Source organism: Bos indicus x Bos taurus, chromosome 20, assembly GCF_003369695.1.
Source record: "Bos indicus x Bos taurus breed Angus x Brahman F1 hybrid chromosome 20, Bos_hybrid_MaternalHap_v2.0, whole genome shotgun sequence".
Classification (NCBI taxonomy): domain Eukaryota; kingdom Metazoa; phylum Chordata; class Mammalia; order Artiodactyla; family Bovidae; genus Bos; species Bos indicus x Bos taurus.
The window spans coordinates 22,890,021-22,909,336 of NC_040095.1; the positions used below are offsets into that span (position 1 = coordinate 22,890,021).

The 19,316-nt window shown below is 42.4% G+C and overlaps 1 protein-coding gene and 1 long non-coding RNA gene across 7 annotated transcripts in view; one reads left to right on the forward strand and one right to left on the reverse strand.

Annotated features, from left to right (window-relative positions):
• Positions 1-19,316, forward strand: part of ANKRD55 (ankyrin repeat domain 55) — a 113,209-nt gene that overhangs the window by 55,259 nt on the left and 38,634 nt on the right. For 5 of the 6 annotated variants that reach the window (XM_027520275.1, XM_027520274.1, XM_027520279.1 and 2 more), the window contains exons 6-7: positions 4,331-4,391; positions 14,446-14,574. In XM_027520275.1, coding sequence (XP_027376076.1) covers positions 4,331-4,391; positions 14,446-14,574 — 190 coding nt within the window. The remainder of the gene's footprint in view (positions 1-4,330; positions 4,392-14,445; positions 14,575-19,316) is intronic. The other variant, XM_027520278.1, reaches the window with a different exon arrangement.
• On the reverse strand, positions 2,131-5,514 carry LOC113879026. The gene is made up of 2 exons (XR_003507180.1): positions 5,239-5,514; positions 2,131-2,427 (listed from the first exon to the last, which is right to left on the reverse strand). It is a non-coding gene; the product is annotated as an uncharacterized LOC113879026 (long non-coding RNA).

Below are 19,316 nucleotides of genomic sequence, written 5' to 3' on the forward strand. Positions count from 1 at the left end.
AGAAAACAAAACTAAGAGGTCTGCAAGCCCACTGGTCATTAAGACAGATGTGGGACAAGTGTTTTGCAGACTGCCTCTGAACCACGGAACAGTATAGAAGCACCAGGCTGAAACCAGACACCTGGGTTCTGTCCAAGCTGGATAACCAAGGCAATGTGTGCTGGCCTTGGCAAGCAATATAGTGCACTGGGTCATTTGTTCTCATAAAATGGGAGAGAGAGAGAGAGAATACTCATCTATAAATCTGTACCAGCTTTAAGATTGATGAGTCTTAGTGACTTAGGAATCAAATGGAAGCAAGCGGAATACATTTGCATATATCACTCAGAGTCATGACAGGGAAAACATGAAATAGGGATGACTAAGAAAGTTTAATGAAAGGCTATTTGAAATTAGGGCTTCCCTAGTGACTCAGATGATAAAGAATCTGCCTGCAATGCAGGAAACCCGGGTTCAATCTTTGGGTTGGGAAGATCCCTTGGAGAAGCGAATGGTGTATTCTTGCCTGGAGAATTCCATGAACAGAGGAACCTGGAGTGCTACAGTCCATGGGGTCACAAAGAGCTGGACACGACTGAGTGAGTAACACATTTGAAATCAACTAACAAGAGATGGTGACAATCTCCACCCCACTCTCCTCCTAACGCAGGAAAATGTTTCACCCTGAGCTCACAAGAGGTGAGGAAGGAAGCTCTTACTGGAAACTGTGTTGTAGTTGTAATTGGAGTGCAGGAGAGGGGCCACCTGGCAGGAGCCCAGGCCTTTTGTAGAGGAAAAACAGTCCTTGTCAGAAAGGGAAGTGGCTCCTCTCCTTCCTCCTGCAGGTTCTCCCACTGACCAAACCCAATGGAAGTCAGAGGGCAGGAGACCTGCATGATGACATTGTTGGAGGTCAGCCTTCAAAGCAGGAATCTGCAGGGCAGAGGCTGGATCTGAGAGGCAAACAGAAATATCCAGGATAGGGCTCACCCCGTGATCTTTGGAGGCTCACCCAGGATGTGAGAAGAGTTCTTGATCTCCCCACCCCCATTCCCATCTGGGTAGAGTTCACTTCTCCCAGTGTGATCACGCTGCTCTGGAGCAGCCCCAGAAAAGCTGTCTCACTGCAGATGATCTCAGTCTGCTCAGGGTCAGCCAAGGATAACCAGACTGGACACAACTAACCTCCTGCTCCTTCTCACTCTCCTTCACTCAGCACTTACACCAGATGTACCCTAGACATCAGACCAGGGCCATCAATGAGACACAGAGAGAGAGAGGAAGGGAAGAGAAGAGAGAACAGGGGAGGGGAGGAGAAAGGAGGAGAGAGAAAGAGAAAAAGAAAGAGAGAAAGAAAGATAATCACCAGTTACCCTCCCCTCATAAAGAAGCTGTAAAGGAAAACATAAAAAACAATGTTAACTATAATGCAATTATTTTTGTGGCATCTTCCCACCTGATGGAAGAATTCTAGAATTCAGAAAGGATATGGCACATTTATTTTATCAATATAGTAAAGTAAAAAAAAATAATAATAAAGGTACAGATATATTCACTCATAAAAAAATAATAAAAATAAATATGCTATTTTCAGTCATAGCCACTGTTCCTTTAAAATCTGTATACTAGGATCTGTATACTTTAAAATCTGTATACTTTACACCTGTTGCATTATTTAACTCTCACCACCACCATCACTGTTGTTATCCTTTTTACAGCAGTGAGGACCAGAAGCTCAGAAAGGTCATACAGTGGTGAAACCAGATTTAAATCACAGCATTGTCCTGGCTCCCCCAAAACAGTGATAAGACTAGATTTAACACAAGGAGCCCAGTCCGTTGCTCTGTGATGACCTAGAGGGGTGGGTGAGGGGAGGGAAGGAGACTCAAAAGGGAGGGAATATATGTATAATTACGGCTGATTTACATTGTTTTAGAGCAGAAACCAACACAACACTGTAAAAATTAAAAAAGAAAAAAAGCCAACCACCACTTAAGCTTCCTGTTTATATCACCCTCACTGAAGAAGTCTATCCCCATTTAAGTACTCTTTGTAATGAATGCAGCATGATCAATCCCTCTGATCAGTATTAAGCAATTTAATACTTAGGACCTTAGGTGTAACCTAAGCTGAGCAACAATGAAAATCTGATTCAGCAGAAAGACAAGCCATTTTATTCTTCAAATAATTCTTCCAAAATAATTTCTGAATTTTTAAATTGTTTCCACATAGACAACAGTTTATTGTCTTGGTGAGTTTAGTTTGCTGTTGGGATGATCGTAACAAAGTACCACAGGCTGGGTGGCTTAAACAACAGAAATTTATTTTTTCACAGCTCTGAAGACTGGTAGTCCAACATCAAAGTGCCAATAGGTTTGGTTTCCTCTGAGACTCTCTCCTTGGCTTTCAATTACCATCCTCTTGCTGTCTCTCCAAATGGTCATTCCACTGCAAAAGTGAAGTGAAAGTGTTAGTCACTCAGTCATGTCCAATTCTTTGGGACCCTATGGACTATAGCCTGCCAGGCTGCTCTGTCCATAGGATTCTCCAGGCAAAAATACTGGAGTGGGTGGCCATTCCCTTCTCCAGAGGATCCTCCCAAGCCAGGGATCAAACCTGGGTCTCTTGCATTGCAGGCAGATTCTTTACCATCTAAGCCACCAGGGAAGCCCACCACTAATCAAATGGGATTAGGGCCCACTGGAATCATCCTTCATTTTAACTTGTATGTATGTGTGTATATGTGTGTGTTAGTTGCCCAGCTGTGTCTGACTCTTTTGAACCCGTGGACTATATGGAATTCACCAGGCGAGAGTACTGGAGTGGATTCCCATTTTCTCCTGCAGAGGATCTTCCTGAACCAAGGATTGAAGCCAGGTCTCCTGCATTGCAGGTGGATTCTTTACCATCTGAGCCACCGGGGAAGCCCCCATTTTAGCTACCTCTTTAAAGGCTCTGTCTCCAAATACAGTCACATTTTAGAGCACTGGGGGCCTTAGAGGGGCTTCCCAAGTAGCACTAGTGGTAAAGAACCTGCCTGCCTATGCAATAGACACAAGAGACTCAGGTTCCATCCCTGGGTCAGGAAGATCCCCTGGAGTAGGGCATGGCAACCCACTCCAGTATTCTTGCCTGGAGAATTCCATGGACTGGGGAGCCTGGTGGGCTACAGTCCATATGGTCGCAAAGAGTCGGATACAACTAAGGCAGCTGAGCATGCACACACACTAGGTTAGAGCTTTAACATATAAATTGGGGGGCCGGGGACACAATTCTATGACAATGAATATTCATTGATTAATTCGTTCAGCATCGTCCTCAGTAGTTTCCAAATTTGATTGTTTACAAGAATTTCCTGAACAGTTTATTTAAACAGTAGAAGCCGGGCTTCTCTCCAGACCTACTGAGTCAGAAACCTTGAATATACAACCCAGGTATTTGTGGTTTTTAAAAAATCTCCTCAGGGAATTCTGAGATGGAGCCTGGGCTAAAACTTCCATGGTTAAGAATTCTAGAAAAAACACTGTGCTCCAGGCATGCCTAAAATGCTGTCTGCATATTAACTCATTTAATCCTCACCCTGAGCTATAATGTAGGCACTTTCATTCCCCCCATTTTACAGATGAGGATGCATAAGCACAGAGAAGTTAAGTTACTTGCCTGTGGTCACAGAGTTGGTCAGTGTCAGAACTGGAATGTGAACCCAGGCAGTCTGGCTCCAGAGTCTGGGATCCTAAGTACTAAACTCAATTGCTTCTCTCCCACAGATGGAGTGTTAACCTCAGTCAACCAAGTATGTGGCCCAAGTGGGATAAGAATTTGAACTTGGGAATCATCAGCAGTTGTTTCACACTGATAACTACGACTGCATGCTTAGATATTTTGTGTTTTAGAAAGAATAAGCAAAATTGTAAATGCTGACTGCCTCCAGGTATAACCTATACATTTAGAAGGTATGACACAGGTTCCAAGTGGTGAAGCAATTTGAAAGCACTTGAAGTTTATGGAAAACGAATAAAGAATAAGCACTAGACAACTTTGCTTCTTAGAGTGAACCCAAAGGGATACAGGTCTGGTGAATAAGGTAAGCCTGAGGATTTGCTTTCTGCATTCCCTTTCACTCTTCAGAAGCACTAAGATAGGGAGGAAGGGAGAGAAGAGACAGAGGTCTTCCTCCTACCTGCCTTCCTGGGCCTTCTTACCAATCACCCTGGCTTCTTTCCTATAGATCTCTCCCCTAGTAAATGCAAAGGGTGTCTGGTCATTTGGAGGCCTTCAGCAGATTGTATTTCTAATGTCATGTTCTCATACAGGTTCTGTTCTTTAAAGACACTTCTGTTTTTCTTTACAGGCTCCTAACAGTCCTGGTGCAACAGTCAAACCTCAATGAGATTAATCACCAGGACAATGAGGTGAGCCTGCCCTTGCAAGAAATTGTTGGACATTGTGCAGGTTAGAGTAGAAGAAGGGTTTTCTGAACCACAGAGCTTCCTCTCTTAAAGGTACAAGGAGGAGATGGAGCAGATTTGTGTTTCTACCCTGAGAGGGAAGCCTGTGTCTCTATTATTAATTCTCAGGCAGAAATTTATCCCACTGCGGATAGCTTTTAATCGGGTAGGATTTATTGCATTAAGTATTTAAGCATTTATCTACCACTGAGATTTTGTAATTTCCCTTTGGACATTGAAAAATAAATATTGCTCTTTCCTGTCTTCTCGAGAACCAAAAATTTCGATGGCTGCTGATGCTCTCTCTTTGAGTGGAAGATGACAGATAGATAATAACTCTAGGCTCCCTGATCCAGAAGCCACACTATTAATGCCAATGATCACAACTGCTGTTTCCTTTACGTTGCAAGGCAAGCCTGTGCCAGGTGTCCAAGAAGACAGAGCAACACTCTCAACAAAGTTCCTGAGGGAAGGTAGATCAGACCAGGCAGAGCTGCCCCAGAGACACTGAGGGGCTTGTATCTATTTAAATTAAAAAAACAAAAAACAAAAAAAAAACAGGGCTGGTTTTTATTAGCCAGGTTAATTTCTTTAACCAGCTTCTTAAAATGGATTTAAATATCTGATTTTTAATGGAATTTTTAAATGTAAACTTAATTTGACTTTACTAAGAATGTCTGATAACTTTAAGAAAGCCTGATAGTATTGAAAACGTATATGCCCCAAAATGTGAAATAACTCTGTTTTCAAGGAGACCAGCTGGCTATAGACAGAGTGGGAGGGAGCCCCCTACCAGGGACTGGGCCCCTACCTCTTATTTCTCCTGGGCTGCACCTCTTGTCTTCCTTGAGCCTTTGAATCAAAGGCCTCCTTCCAACTGGCTTGGCATTAATGAGCGCATCAAAAGTCCCCACTTCACAGTCTGGGTCTGAGGATGGACACCTCTCTGACTTGGTGGTCACATGCTGCTTCCACCTACCCCTTGTCTTCAGTAGTTTAAAACAAAACCCCACATGAGAGAATATTGCACTGTTTTAAACTTCTGCTTTAAAAATGAGAACCAGAGATGAGAAAGTGCCCTTCGTGTGAAAGCAGGGAGCCTGGGGGCTTGCAGTCTGTGTCAGCTGATGAAGAACTTCTAGACTTTGGGCAACTTGCCAACCACTTCTTACACCTTCAGCTTCTTCCTTCAGCCCCACCCCACACTGGGACTTATTAAATGAAAGGGGGCAAATTCAGTCATTTACACCCTAAAGTTAAATTTCTCTTATAGACATCCAACTTTCTGTCCCCAACTCAGTGGAGCTAAACATCCCCTAGCAAAGTGACAGTTCCCTATTTTTCCCCACCCTGGGAGGCCCCTGGCTGGTTGGTGAGAATGAAAGTAGACAGAGATCTTTCTAACAGTGGTAGTTGTAACACTTTCCAGACAATATGTGGTTAATATTGGAAAAGTCTGTAGTTCCTTTTTGTGCAAAGCAACCTCCCAGAGAAGACTCCTCTTGGTCTCACACCAGCACTGGACCTATTGGCTTTTTTGAGCAGATGCCTCAACAAGGACACTTGCCTTCGGTGTCATAGCTTCCTCTTCACACCATATCACAGCATGTCTGAAACCCATCTGAATCCAACTACTAATGCTTGCCTGTGTTTTTCTTTAGTATATATGTTGCTGTGTGTGCACGTTAGTCGCTCAGTCATGTCTAACTGTTTATGACCCCATGGTAGCCCGCCATGCTCCTCTGTCTATGGAATTCTCCAGGCAAGAATACTGGAGTGGGTTGCCACTCCCTTCTCCAAGGGATCTTCCCAACCCAGGGATCAAACGTGGGTCTCCTGCATTGCAGGCAGAGTCTTTATTATCTGAGCCACCAGGGAAGCCCATATATATTGCTGGTGTGAGCCAATCCATATAAATTTGCAAGGGCTAAATTGCTCTTTGCCATTGGGAAATAAGGATAGTTCTGAAATGGAAAGAACACAACCCAGGCTTTCCTTTCCATTTATTACCTTGGTAGAGTTCCTGCATTTGGCTTCTCAGTGTTCTGAATAAGCAGTCACCTTCGGCCCCACCCCCACCCCATAATCACTTTTCCAATGAGTTCCAAGTAGAGTCTCCATTATATATGAAGGAGTAACAGTTAAAACACACACACTGTACATCTGTTAAATAGCAGGAAGCGAAACAGCAAAGGCAAAAGAAATCAGGGAAAAGGTAAGCTAGTGCTGGCGAAGCATTATGGCTTCCTGATGACAAGAGGAAAGAGCAAGACATATCCCCTATGGAGTTTGAATAAAATTATTTCCCAAGAATAACTAAAGGACTCCCAAGCTTGTCATAATAATGCTTAAAGATTAAATGATCAATTAACAGAAATCTAACTTAATTGAGACAGACTGTTAACTGAAACTAAAGAATGGAGAGGGGGAGAGAAGGAAAAAAAAAAATGTTTTCTGCAGCCATCCTCTAATTGCTCATGTAAAACAAAACATAATATGTACCACTTTATATCAGAGATGACTGTCACTCTAGAGGCTATCCTGTTCTGAGCTCAGTGACTTGAAACATTTTTTGTACTATTAGTTTTTACTTGAATAAGTAATACATGAACACATTTGCTTCTTAAAAAGTTAAATATTACAATACTAGAAGTCCTTGATTACTTCCACCCTACCACCTTGGCCCCCAGGTAATTGTTCTTTTGTGTATATATATAGTATGTATATACATGCTTTCTCAATCTTTTGTATGTATTACCACATCTTCTTAATCCAGTCATCTATTGATAGGAACTCATTGCTTCCATGTCTTGGCTATTGTAAAAAAATACTGCTATGAACATTGGGGTGCATGTGTCATTTCAAATAAGTGTTTTCGTTTTTTCTGGATATATATACCCAGGAATGGAGCTACTGGATCATATGGTAGTTCTATTATTAGTTTTTTAAGGACCCTCCATACTGTTTTCTGTAGTAGCTGCACCAATTTACAGTCCCACCACCAGTGTACGAGGGTTCCCTATTTCAATTTTTAGTATGCATGCGTGGTTGTTCTTCAAAACAACTGCATCAATTTATAGCTCCACTCATAGTGTAAAACGTGCTTACCACCGTTTTCTTGTTGTTGGATTTTCTTATTATTGTTTTAATTTGCATTTCCCTAATAGCCAATGAAAACGAGCATAATTTCATAGGTACAATGGGCATTTTTAGATCTTCTGTGAATTGCCTGTTTATTTAGATCCTTTGTCCATTCACCTTTTCTTACATATTCATAGGAGTATTTTTTTTTTTTTTTTTTGACCACACCACACGGTTTTCAGGATCTTAGTTTCCCGACCAGCGATCAAACCTGTACCCTCTGCAGTGGAAGTGCAGAGTCTTAACCTTTGGACTGCCGAGGAAGTTCCCATAGGAGTTTATTTTATATTCCAACCAATCCTTTGTCTGCTATTGAATTGCAAATGCTTTTTCATAGTCTATTCTTTATTTTAGAACTGTTTGTGATGTCTTTTCCTCAAAATATGATATAATCAAGATGATCGTTCTTGTCCATTATTGTTTTTGTTTTTGGTATCCTTTTTAAAGGTCTTTCCTACCCCTAGGGACATAACTACATCATGCTAAATTTTCTTTTAGTTTGTTACGAGATTTTTTTTTTTTAATATGTGGTTTCATTTCTGAACTCTGTTCTCATTCCAACGATCTATTTGTTTTTCTTGTTTTATTAACCACACTGCTTAATTATAAAGTGACTTGTTTGGAAGCTATCCACACTGCAGGATTTAACACTGTGGGAAAGGCACCCTGGGTCAGATGGCCAGATGTCCTGTGCCTTTGTTCTTTGGGACCTCAGGGGAATCTCTGACAAAGAGAGGGGCTTGTCTGTTGCAGCCACAGAGAATTAAGTTGCTAAATTCCTGGAATCTAACCTCTCCTGCTTTCGTTTTAGCTCTGGCAGGAAGAGCACCCCATGAAGAGGGACTATAAAATATTGGCATCTGCATTAGAATTTTGAATGTGTTTATCCAGAAAAGCATTGTGATGCATGGTATTTAAAATAGATAGTTGATCCTATATTAATGCACATTCTGGTATAAGTAGATTTTTATGAGTGGCCTGACAGTCCAAACTTACATTACAATAGCACTCACAGAAAATAAATCCAAGTTGCAAAAACAGATGTAAATCTTTGGATATAATTCTTAGCAATAAAATCTAATTACAACATTCCCAAGATTCAAGCACAAGCAAGGACTGTTTGTTAAAAAAGGCAAAATCAATAGAAACAGTCCCTGATTTTAGAAATCTTTTTGCTCTACAGCTGGCAGAAAGTAAAATAATAAAGTCAAAAAAATTTAATGCACCAGAATTTTTATTCTAAAAATGAACACCTTAACAAATAAGAGTCCTGTGCTACTTAGGAGCTCTCACTTCCTCTCTCCTCAGACCCTCCTTTCCCCATAAGGTCCTAGAGGCAGATCATATATTTTTTTATCTCTATATCCCTAGAATCTAGTTCAGTAACTTGCACATAGTAGAGTGTCCCTAAAATACATATTTAGATAAAGAATTAAATTATTAAATTCAAGAAATAGGCATATGATTTTATTTTATTGTCCTTTCCCTCTTTGTTGTGTTGACTCAACTCAATGAATGACTCATTTTATTTACCAGATTTGACTCCCTGTGACTTTTAATTATTTCCAAATCTACTCTCAAAAAAATAAGATTTTATATCATTTGAGAGCTTCAAAAATGTAGATTTTAGGGCAGGAGTCCTTGTCCATTTTCACGACATGGACACATCTGGCATACTGGAGAAGGCTGTGGATCCCTTCTCAGAAAAATGTTTGAAGTTACATAATATAAAATACATAGCATTACAAAAAATTATATTGAAAAACAGATACCAAAATATTTTAAAGAAGAAATTTGCAATATCTACATGCAAGCTTTTTTTGCTAATGCCTTACTAATCTTTGTGATCTATAATTGTAAGTTTTTACCCACATAAATTTGAAGAAAATGGCTTTCATTACTGCATTTCTTATCTTGTTTTAGAATTTCTTTTAGACTCTTTTAAATTATATCCTTTATTCCATTTTTTTGTGCACAGAAGACCCTCTGTAACTTTTGTGAGGGGTAGTCACAAAATTAATAGTATGTGAATATAAAAATGTCACACAGAGCTAAACTGGACTCCTGTGAACTTCTAGATCCTTCAAATGACCTAGAATTGTTTTGCTGATCTCGCAAACACCTGCTAGAATTCTATCGCCCGGTGCACCAAGATGCGGGATGAACGAAGCAGCCAGCCACATCACACGTTTCTGTCTCTGTGCCTTTTAGCATCTGCAGGAGCTGGTCTAAAAGTGCAGTTCTGAAACAGAAAACGACTGAACACTGAATCAGATTTCTGCTTCATAAAGCACAAAAGTTACAGTGGTTTTGGAAAAAAAGAAAGAAGTTCTGAGAAGACGATAGGACTTAAAAGCCCTTAACTGAAATGTTGGTGGCACAGGCTCAAGGCACAGAATTACTCATGTGCACCAGAGTGTGTTCCAAAGCCAGCCTGCCATGCACACAACAGCTATCACACACAGCTGTTTCTATCAACAATCTCGAAATGGCTCCTAAGTCAACCAAAACTTAACATCTCCCTCCAAAACTTTCTAGAGAGCTATGTTCTTAAATGAATGTAAGTTACTCTTCACTCAGAGCCAGCATACCTTCTTTTTCAAAGAAGTAGAATTCTACTGTCACCAGGGCCATCTGGGTATGTGTTGCAACATATCTTCCAGAGACTCCTAGACTTTCAGCTCTCAGATTCTTTGAAGGCCCAGTTGGGTCCTCAATGTGGGGCGTCACACTTTAGACACAGGTGGCTGGCTTGCATTCAGCAGACTCTGGTGTTTTATACTCCCTGTGAATCCAAGGGAACCTGGATAACCTGCGATTCACTGATTAACTCTTCCTGTGAACGTTTCTCAAATACATACCATGTTCTTGGGTATATCAGTAGTGAATAAGCCACAGCCTCTGCCATTAAAGTGCATCACAGCTAAATCTTAATTCTTGTCACAGCTCAGGGCAGACACAAATTGCCAAGCTGGAAGTCTGCCCCTTAAATGGCCACCAGTCTTAACATAACACGACTAGGATGTGCTAGCAGTGTTAAAAAAGCTGAAAGGAGGAGGACACAGTTGTAGAAAACAGTTCCTGAACAAAGTGTGTTGTGCAATACAAAGAGTTGCATTTGAGCTGATTTTGAAAGTTTTGGTTTTCATATTACTAACTCTAAGAGGGTGTATTTTTATTTCTCATTAGCCCAACTGAAAACAATAGCAACAGGAAATTTCTCTTGACTTGAATGAATGTTTGAAGGCTGTTTGTATTGTAAGATAAATATACAACATATTTATATTATATATTATAATGGATTATTATTTAGAGACTAATTGAGTAATTCAGGTCTTGACTTGGGGCCACTCAGAGGATCAACAGCGATTTATAACACTGATCCCAAATTCCAAGGTAGAGGATGGGTGGGAGGGATTATATATATATATATGTATATATATTTTAATAGCTTACTAAACTAAATATTTGCCAGCTGCACTTTCAGAAGAAAACTAGAAGTGATGCCAAATGAAATAAATAATAATACAGGGTGGCAACCCTTATGCTTGAGAATCACCATTCTAAAAAGTGAGAAGATCCCAAATCCAGCTAAAATCACAAAGAAAAAAAATTTTCCAGTATCTGAGCTCATTTCCAAAATGAAATCTACTAGCTTGATGTGTGGAACAAGCAATTTCCTCCAGAGTGGGAGGGACCGCAATTTGAATCCCAGCCTGTCTTATACCCAGTCAGTGACCTTAGGGAAATCATTTACCCTGTGTTTCAGTTTCCTCACCTGTAAAATGAGTCTAAAAATACCTGTCTCTCAGGATCGTTGTAAAGATTCAATGAAGTGAATGAACTTGGCACAAGTAGGTATATGAAAAATAGTAGTAGCCCTTTGCACTGGTTTTTAAAATATGCAGGAGCTGATGTTTTTTTGTTTTCATTTTTGTTGTTGTTGTTTGGTTTTTCAACAGGGAGTTAAGGACGGGTGGTGGTTGCTTTAAGAGAAAAACTCTTAAAGCCTAGAAACTCTTTAGGAGACAAGGATTAACAGTGTCCTAACAAGGATTAAATTAATTCACAATTTCATGCCGAATTCTCACCTGGCTAAATCAGTCTCTCTGCATATAGTGATTGCCATCTACCTCATTTGGAGGACTCATCAAGAATTCTAACAGGTTTCAACAGGTTTCAACTGAACAGTTGATAACAATGATTATAGCAGACAAGTTCATTTTCTATAACGAAGTCATGTTCTGTCTTTCTTGTGTGAATGATTTTAGAAAGCAAAGCCAAATTTTACAAAAGCAAAAAAATCCGTCACGAAGAATAAGAAGTCGCTCATTCATTTAATAAGCTTTTGCTGAGCGTTTACAATATGCCTGGCACCGTTCTAGGTTCCAGGGCGGAAAAGGGCCCTGCCTTCATGAGCTTATACTCCAGTAACTCAGAATCGTCTCTGATGTCTGTAGTCTTGGAGCTGGTGGCACTTTATAATGAAGCCCATGATTCTAAAGCAAACCGTACTCAGCTCTGGGAAAGGGGTAATCACTGCACAATAAAAAGAATCTGATTCCCTGGAGTCCAAATTTCTAATTCCAGAGGGCCAAATTAAAAATAAAGACCCACTGAAATGCTTTGAGCTATTCTGAACCCCAAGTAAATATTCAGCTGCAGGAATAAGAACAAGAAGTTCCACTGTTGTTAGACGGTCATTATTTTCCATATTTCTTGAAATATCTTTAAGAGTATCTGGAGGCTCAGTTTTATATGACACTTGAAACTGGAAAGCAGGCCATAATGTAATGATTTAGAATGTGGAACTGGTCAAGGGGACTTACATTCTAATCTCACTGCCCCACAAACCTCAAACCCTAGATTCAGTTTTGTGCTCAGTCACAGGCTTGAGAACTTCCCTAGAACTCAACTTCCTCTTGCATAAAATGGGAAGGACAGTGACACCTCTCAGAGTTGACCAACTGCTGTAGCAAAAGCTCGAAACCTCAGTGTCCGACATAATAAAAGCTTTTTCCTGCTCGCTTCATTGTTCAGTGCTGGTTGATGAGGTGACCCTGTCCTGCCTCATCAACCAGGGTCCTGGACTTTTTAATCACTCGATTCCAGCATCTTCTTGAGACTTAGCCTCCCCTCTATTCAGTTGCCAGGTGAGGAAAGAAAATATATAAAAGACTACACAGTTTTTATTTTCTAGGCAGGCCTTGGAGGAGTGGGGGCTTCCATTCTTCCATCCTTTCTATTCACACGGCAATGGTCAGGACTCAGTCTCATGGCCGCACCTATCTGCCGGGAAATTGGGGCATGTAGACTGAGTATGTGCCCTGGAGTAAGAGGAAATAGAATTTGGTGAGTACCACAGACTTCACCACAATATTTAATCCAAAAGCTTATTTGGAGGATTGAGATGATATACAGAAGAACTCATAAAGCTCTCTCAGTTCAGTTCAGTTCAGTCGCTCAATCATGTCCGACTCTTTGCAACCCCATGAATCGCAGCATGCCAGGCCTCCCTGTCCATCACCAACTCTAGAGCAATACATATTCATGTATTATCTGTGTGTCAGTCACTCAGTCGTGTCTGACTCTTTGTGACCCCATGGACTATAGACTGCCAGGCTCCTCTGTCCATGGGATTCTCCAGGCAAGAATACTGGAGTGGGTTGCCATTCAATTCTCCAGGGAATGTATTATCTGGAACATTATTAATGTATTATCTGGAATAATAATAGCTCTGCCCTTCTAGCAAGGCTGCAGCCCGTCTCCTCCACTCAGCTCATCTTGGATAGGCAGAGAAGGCCAAGGTGGTAACACTGTGTTATATGCAGAAACAACTGCAAAAAGAGAAAGCTGTCCACTTCCTTTGCTCCCTTTACCAGGCATCTTAATCTAGAATCATCTCAGATATATTTCATGTAATTGTGAGCTATATGCAGTGAGAAGAGGCCATCTTTTCATAGTCCACTCTCAAATACTACTGGTTCTTTTTGGCAAATGTTTCCCAGCAGAAGTTCATTTTATTATGAAACCATACCTAACATGTGAGCTTAAGCTAGGAAAGAAGGTGGAATTCACCAGATTGGCTCATCCAGATCTGATTTCCAGGCTGCCACGGAGTGATTTCTTCTAAACAGTGTAAATCAGGTCATGTTAACACCTGCTTAAAATCCTTCCTGTCTTTCTATTGACTTCAGAATAAAATCCAAATGCCTTATATAGGTTATTGCCCATCCCATGCTCCAAGGATCAGCCGTGCCTCTTTCTCCAGCTGCATCTCGCATGGCTCTCCTCCTCTCCCTATTCATTCATTCATCCATCCAACTGCTTTTCATCTAGCCTGGGTCAGTCTCTGGGGATACTTTAGTAAACAGACAGTGTTCTGGTCTGGTGGTGGGAGATGGCATCCCAGCGTACTCTGATCACAAGTGTCTGCCTCTGTGACTTGCTCGCTGGTTTCTACCTTCAGTTTACCTCGACTCCCAGAGGCCCATGTAGAACAGTCCCTACCTCCGGGGTGGTTACTCTGTCATGGCACCCCAGGTGCATTCTTTATAGCATTCAACAATCCTGAAAATCCTTTGGCTTGTTTGTGTTATTATTTGCATTTATTATCTATCTTCCTCTACCACAGTGGAGTTCCCACGAGGACATGGATCTCATTGATCTTATTCCCTATAGTATCCTTGACACCTGTTTGCCTGACATCAAGCAGGAACCCAAGGAGTATCAGTTGAATGAATGATTTAAGGAACAAGTGAACTGACAGACAGCAACCAACGCATCTGGTGATGCCTTTGGGCCTGGGGAGAAAGTACTCCACTTTCCTTCCTAATAGCCTGTGCTCATCTCGGCCCCTCTGACTGTGGTTTTGCAGGGGATGACAGCACTCCACTGGGCAGCTTTCCACAACCGGCCTCAGCACACCCAAATGCTGCTGAAGAAGGGGGCAGACCCCACCCTTGTGGATAAAGACTTTAAAACAGCTCTCCACTGGGCAGTCCAGGTGAGAAACTAGCCAGTGGGCTTGTCTCAAGTGTAAATGGTGTAAAGCAATGTTAATAGTTCTGAGTAGGTCAGACTGGTAAGGCACAGTCCCAGCATTGATGTGGGCTTTGTATGTATGAAGGACTTCCCTTGTGGCTCAGCTGGTAAGGAATCTTCCTGCAATTCGGGAGACCTGGGTTTGATCCCTGGGTTGGGAAGATCCCCTGGAGAAAGGAAAGGCTACCCACTCCAATATTCTGGCCTGGAGAATTCCATGGACCATATAATCCATGGGGTTGCAATGAGTTGGACACGACTGACTGACTTTCACTTCACTTCACTTATACGTATGACAGAGCAAGCAAGATACATACATGCTGCCCTCCTCCCTCCATCCATACCCAGAGGGACAACAGCAGATCGGTCACTTTGGAGCATTTGGGTACATCAGTTGCTGAGAAGACATCCTACTAAGGTAAAGAGGAGGAGGAGTCACAGAATATCAGGCAGTGCCCACCTTGGCTATTACACACACACATACACATATATACATACCTCACTCTCTCCAGCAGTGCTTGCTGAGGGCTCACAGTGCTCCATGATAATTCTTCGAAGAATTACTAGGAAGTCCCTTCAGAGTCTTTGGACCATGAATCTCTTCTTCTTTCCAAATCCTCTGAAGCAGAATAATTCCAGGTGACCCTGAGTTCTACTCTGAATCCTGAAAACAGAGGCTCATGGCACCCTACCTCGCTATCCCAAAAGGGAGTCTGTATCAGTACATATAACTGGAGAAAACATAAATCTACAGCCCAAAGAGAGGAAAACTGAGACTGAGGTGAAAGAATGACCATTAGTAACATTTATTGAGGTGTTGTCTAGGGAAATCTTTCAAAGGGATTGATTAAGAGTTATCTCTTCTGTCCTTGAGAGCAGTACTATGCATCCTTTGAACAAAACTGCCAGCCTCTTCTGTCTTTTGATGCCTGATGTAGACATCCCCACTGTTTATTTCCATCAGCCCTATAAAGGGACCCCTGCTGAACTGCAGTCAGCATGCCCCTGATTCTATGCGCCCTGACAGTAGTTTCACTTAGGTGTTTTCACGTGCCACACATGGCAGAGAAGGGCACCTGGCACTTTCAGGGTTGACATGTGGGCCTGAGATCAAGGGGAAATAGAAGTGATTTGGAAACTACTCTGTTTTTGTTCTTGCAAGCTTGGCTTCAGTTACTCTGTAGCAGGGCCAGCCCTGGCAAAACTCTGAAATGAACAAAGCTTGTTTTTGTCATCCCACCTGCCCTTAGCACCCTCCTACATACTTTCAGTATTTAATCAGCTGCCTCGCCCCCCCATGCCAGTCCCTGTCCAGCACCCAGTCCTCTGGCCAGGGGTCACCACTGCAGCAGTGGCCCCAGGGCAATATGGCTGGGCAAGCAAGAAACATCCCACGTGTGTTGGTTCTCAGCTGGGGTGACGTTTGGTATCGGAATCAAGCATTTTCTGTATCTTCACTCTCATCACCCCTGTTCTCTGATTCCATCGATCTAGGATGGGGCTCCTGTACGTGCATTTAACAAAATCTCCCCAAGGAATTCTTACCTGTACGCCGCCTCTGCTCCACCTTCATCCACTGCACCCACAGTTTAGAGCTACTGCTTGGGATGCAGGCTTGCAATTGAATCAGCAGTGCTTGTAAAATGACAAATTCCCAGACCCCACTCCAGATCTAATGAGTTGGGCTCTTTGTGGGTGGGAACCCCTGTTTTTATCCTCCAAGAGGCAATTTTGCAAAATCAAAAGAAAAATGTCCTCAGCTCAGAGGATCTGAGTTTGCGTTAACAGAACCGGATTTGTTCTGAGAAAAGTCACCAATGCCTGCTTGGCTTAACTATTGGTGTATCTTTGGGGTATGAATGAGACTGTGCACATGAAGTGATATGTAACATTCTATGTAACTGGAAGAGATTATAGTTTTTATTACGGTTCCCAATTTCCTCTATGAAAGCTTAGTTAACATACTATCTACATAATCTTTCTCTCTACTAAATGGTGTGGTTTTTATCTGCTATATTGATTTTAATCCTGCCTGCACATTAGAACTTACCTGCACATTAGGACCTCCCTGATGGCTCAGAGGGTAAATCGTCTGTCTGCAATGCAGGAGACCCGGGTTCGATCCCTGGGTCGGGAAGATGCCCTGGAGAAGGAAATGGCAACCCACTCCAGTACTACTGCCTGGAAAATCCCATGGACAGAGGAGCCTGGTAGGCTACAGTCCATGGAGTCGCAAAGAGTTGGACACAACTGAGCGACTTCACTTCACTTCACTTGCACATTAGAATCAACTGAAGAGCTTTTAAGCAATACTGATACTCAAGCCCCACACCTATTTTCAGTCAATTATTTTGGGGTGCAACCCAGGTGTTAATATTTTTGTAACGTTTATCCCTTCCTCTAGGAGCTTGTAATGCCCAGCTAGGGTTGAAAACCACTATGATAAATGAATTCATATCTTGCTGCTGCTGCTGCTAAGTTGCTTCAGTCATGTCCGACTCTGTGCGACCCCATAGACGGCAGTCCACCAGGCTCCCCCGTCCCTGGGATTCTCCAGGCAAGATCACTGGAGTGGGTTGCCATTTCCTCTTAGCTACTCCTACCTAAGATATTTGCATTCTGACCTGTGATTTTGTAAACTAACTATAATGCCTCACACATGTTCATACTCATTAACTTAATAAATGCTTAGCGAGCACCTACTTTGTATGTGGCATGGGAAGGGGGAGAGATTAACATGACAGATCCCTTCTAGGACGCCCATAATCACATGTGATATTGCATGGGTGGGTCTGTGAGGATGTTAGCATACGTTTTTCTGAGGAAGGTGTCCACTATTTCTTCAACTCTTCAATGAGGATCTGTAACCAGACTCCAAAAGATTTAGAATCTTACTCTGGAGGAACCATGCACCCTCTCACTCCCTGTGGTTAGTACTAAAATTCAGAAGTGATGTGCTTTGACCTTTACTCTTCAGAGAAGACCAAGGGTAATTCCAAATGTCAGCCAAAACCAGGATTACACGTGCCTCCTTTAGCCATCCTCTTCATTTATACCACGGGGACAGCACTCTGCTCCTCTTGAAGTTTTTCCATATGAATAGGTCTATTTCCTGTTGTTGTTGTCATTTATTCCTTTCATTTGAACTTAGGGCTTTTCTCTGTGACTATATGAGACAATACTTAAAGTGACAGTACTTTGGGTTAATAAAGCCCCTGTATTTGACCCAGGTAATCAAAGCAGTAAAGATTTGAAACACTGGGCCCGGAAAGTAAGGCCTTCCCAGGTGGTGCTAGTGGTAAAGAACCCGCCTGCCAATACAGGAAACATAAGAGGTATGGGTTCAGTCCCTGGCTCTGGAAGATCCCCTGGAGAATGAAATAGCAACCCACTCCAGTGTTCTGGCCTGGAGAATCCCCATGGACAGAGGAGCCTGGTGGGCTACAGTCCATGGGATCTCAAAGAGTCAGACACAACAGAAAAACTAACACTGTCTTGCAAGCGGGCACTCCCAGAATGTTTGACTTCTGCCCTCATTTCTCAGGTCCCTCCTGTGGGCCCATTGCCCTCATTCACCTTCCCCATCTGCCCAGGAGACTCCACTGCTTGGCTCTCTCTGGGCTAACACTGAGCAGAACCCTGTCCCTGTCTGCATCCAGTCTGCCCTGATGAAATCTCAGTCGCTTCAGGGAATGTTCCCACCTGTTTGTGATGGGACTCACTTATCAGGAGTCTACACAGGTCTCTCTCAGCTTCATCTCCCTCTCACTCCTCAACACTGCAGAAATCATAGATCTTACATTTCCAGCTCTACCAGGCATCTTCCCATCATTTCCCATGGATGTGTCAAAGTCAACGCATTCAAACTGAATCCACAGTCTCTCCTTCCCATCACATTTCCATCCTCCCAGCAGTCCAAGACAAAGGCCTCCAGGTGGCCCATGAACACTCCTTCCTTATCATCATTCACGTCCAGGTGGTTGTCAAGACCTCTTCCTTCCACACCTCAGGTCTCCCAGTTGCCTCTTTTCTATTCCCACTGTATAGATCAGGGTCCTAGCACGAAGCAGCCCACTTGGATGGGATTAATTGAGCATAGATTCATAAAAAGGCTATTTACACACAACCACAGGTTGCCATTAGGGAATCTAGGCCTAACAGAGCCTGGAAGGGAGAGGTTACTAAGACACAGCAAAAGTTGTAGTTGTAGGAGAGGGCCCAGGACAGAAACTGTAGCCCTGGATGGAATAATCAACTTGTGATCTAGCAGGGAGAGAACTGGACGATAAATGCCCCAGTCACTAGTTCCTCCTCTGTCCATCTCCTGTCAGTGCCACTCACTGGACAATCCCAACTAGAAGCCAAAGGGCCAAGGAGCCCATTTAATGCAACTCATACATGCTGAGAGCAGGTTGAAAAAAGGGAGTTGACCAGGAAGAACAAATGGAGATGATGAAGTACACCCACCATCACTGCCTTAGGTCAAGCCTCCCCTATCTCTCACGGGAACAGTTTCAGTCTCGGTATTTCTACTTCAGCGCTTTCTTTCTCTACTCTATTCTCACATTACCGCCAGGTGCTCTTTCTACAAATCACAAAGGAATGTACTCACATAACCGTTACCGCACCAAAACAATTATGGTCACCCTTGGTTCTTGGCTTAAAAACCTGCAGCAAGTGCTGTTTTTTGGTAAAGAGCAAACT